General features: G+C 49.5%; 1 protein-coding gene across 1 annotated transcript; it reads right to left on the bottom strand.

Annotated features, from left to right (window-relative positions):
• On the bottom strand, positions 1-1,739 carry LOC106814883 (forkhead box protein C1-like). Its single transcript, XM_014819257.1, has one exon. It carries the CDS (start codon positions 1,329-1,331, stop codon positions 252-254), a length of 1,080 nt encoding a protein of 359 aa, XP_014674743.1. The 5' UTR covers positions 1,332-1,739; the 3' UTR covers positions 1-251.
• Between the last annotated feature and the right edge of the window lie 846 nt (positions 1,740-2,585).

Raw genomic sequence — 2,585 nt, 5'->3', positions numbered from 1 at the left:
TGATTTCATATACGATATAAATTTATTCATAAATATTACAACATCAATAATTGAATTCCAACAATCACATCAAATAGTATATATTCGCTAAAGCATTCTTTATCTTTGATCTGCAGTAGTAGTTAAAATATGTATGACGCTCGTAAAACAAGTTTATATAATACAATGTCGATGAAGATTCGTCATCAGGTGGCGTGTAAGTCGATCCACGTATACAAGATTGACGCGTGAAACGTTTACCTACGCGAAGCTTAATACATTGGTAGTTTGTGCACAGGCGGCATACGCGAAAGCAATGACGTCAGTCCGTAGTTACGGTCCGTCCACTGCTGGAAGCTCGGGTGTGGGGGAAATGCGGGTGGCGCCGACATAGGGGAAGGTGGCGTGAAACCAGCAGGCGCCAGCAGCGAGGAGTTAGTTAGGCTGGGCGTCGACAGGGGCGCTGCCGGAGTGTGCGATCGTAGGAAGCCGTGTACGGGATATGACGACAGAGCAGCGGAACTAAGCAGCATCGACGTCTGCAAGGGTGCGGCGTGGGAACTCACCGCAGCAGCAGCAGACGAGAATGAAGCGTGCGTGAACGACGCCTGAGAACTTGCTACGGACGGGAAGAAGCCATGAGAGGTGGCCACCAGCGACGGAGGCGTGCTGGGTGAAGGAGCAGCAAACGGCAGCGGGGGCGACAGCGGACAGTACTGCATCGGGTAGTAGGGCGGCGTCGCCACGCGGTAGCGCTGCGACAGCTCGCTGAGCAGCTGCGACTTCCTGGCGCGTCTGCGCGCGCGTCGCCGCCGGAAGTCGCCCTTCCCGAAATCGCCGACGTTCGCCGGATGTATCGCCCAGTAGTTTCCCTTTCCGTTCTCGCTGCGGCCGGCCTTTATGAAGCATTCGTTCAGCGACAGGTTGTGACGAATGCTGTTCCTCCAGTAGCGGTCCTCGTTGCGGAAGAACGGATGCGAGTCCATAATGAACTGGTAGATTTCACTGAGCAGCATCTTCTTGTTGGCGGCGCTGAGTATCGCCTTCGATATCAGCGCGATGTACGAATAGTTCGGCTTCTTGGGGCTCCTCACTGCCGACTCCTTCTTCTCGTCGTCGGCTGCCGACGGTTTTGCGGACGTCGTCGGCTGTGTCGGCTCGCTGTCGGAGTCACTGGTCGTAGTCTCGTCTGTTACGGCGAGGAGTCGGCTCTCCTGGTTCTCGGCAGGGAGTTGGTGGTTGTCGACCTGACCGTGGTAGAACTGCATGCTGCAGCTGCTGTAGGGTGGCACGTGGTCGCGCGGCTTCTGATGTCGCTCTGCCATCAAACCTTCAATACTGAACAGCGTCATGTTGGCGCGCAGCGGTAAACTTGTGACTGCAGTTGATGTTCCTGTTGGCTCACTCTCTCGTCTCTGGCTGATCCCTCTCGCGCTCAGTCTCAGCTCTGTGTGTGTGTGTGAGAAGGTTGCCGTACTGCGGCTGATAACAAAGCCGAGGTGCTTGATAGCTCACGTTCACTGGTCTCTCTCTCTCTCTCTCTCTCTCTCTCTCTCTCTCTCTCTCTCTCTCTCTATCTCTCTCTCGCTGTCTGTATAGGTAGGCTTACGACGGCTGAGATCCTTGATAGCTGACTCTTCCTGGCTCCGTCTGCGAGTTTGAGTATAAGATATAACTCTTCTGAATTCTCTCCGCCGTCAATGACTACTAGAAGTGAATCCGTCTAAGTTGTAAATGCACGTAGTAACTGTGGAGACCTCGGAGAGAGGACGCACGGCTTTTATATGCAAACAGTCCGAGGCGCTCGGAGGACGTCCGCTCATTGGGCGGAGATGGCACGGTGCCAATCAAGCGCAGTTGCCCGCTTGTTGATGGCATCTCTGAATGACCCTTAACGAAGATGGGCGCATACAACTTGACGGCGTGTCACAAACAACGGCTATGTTCGTAATTACGTTGTGCTCTAACAATGCAGCGACGACGGGAAAGCCCATAACAGACTCGTTCGCACCTGCTTACATGCTACGTAAGGTTGGACAAGTCTCAATTTATGTTCCTGATTTTGCGAAATCCCGGTCACGCAATGGGCGAGAAGACAATGAATGTGCTGCAGACAAATTTATCGCAGGCAATACACCACACCGTAATAATTTACTCTCGGTTGACTGCATTTATTATTTATTATGCGTAAAACTATTAAACATATTGCTTAAGGTTAGTGTTGTTTGATAATTCTGCGCATCGACATTGTTACCTATACGCTTAACTTATGCATTAGACAATGAACTTATGTATGCGTGTGTTTTATTTATATAGGCCTACATGTTAAAAGTGTATAGTTATACATACATACTGCTGACATCTGCGAAATACCATATTTATTATTGCTGGCGTGCATTTGTATTTATATTTATTGTATAATTATTTGTATTTAGGATTCATAGTAGTTCTCTCTGCTAATATTACCTTAGACGGAGGAAGTGAATGCTGGGAGATAAACAAAGAGAAAGAGAGATTAAGTAGAGATAGAGAGATAGACAGAGGAAAAAATCAAGGGGGAAAGAAATAGAACGAGAGGTAGAGGAGTAGGTATATATATATGTATA

Source organism: Priapulus caudatus, unplaced genomic scaffold, assembly GCF_000485595.1.
Source record: "Priapulus caudatus unplaced genomic scaffold, Priapulus_caudatus-5.0.1 Scaffold996, whole genome shotgun sequence".
In the NCBI taxonomy this organism is placed as follows: Eukaryota; Metazoa; Priapulida; class Priapulimorpha; order Priapulimorphida; family Priapulidae; genus Priapulus; species Priapulus caudatus.
The sequence above is the reverse complement of the archived record's forward strand: the minus strand, read 5'-3'. Positions and strand labels throughout refer to the sequence as shown.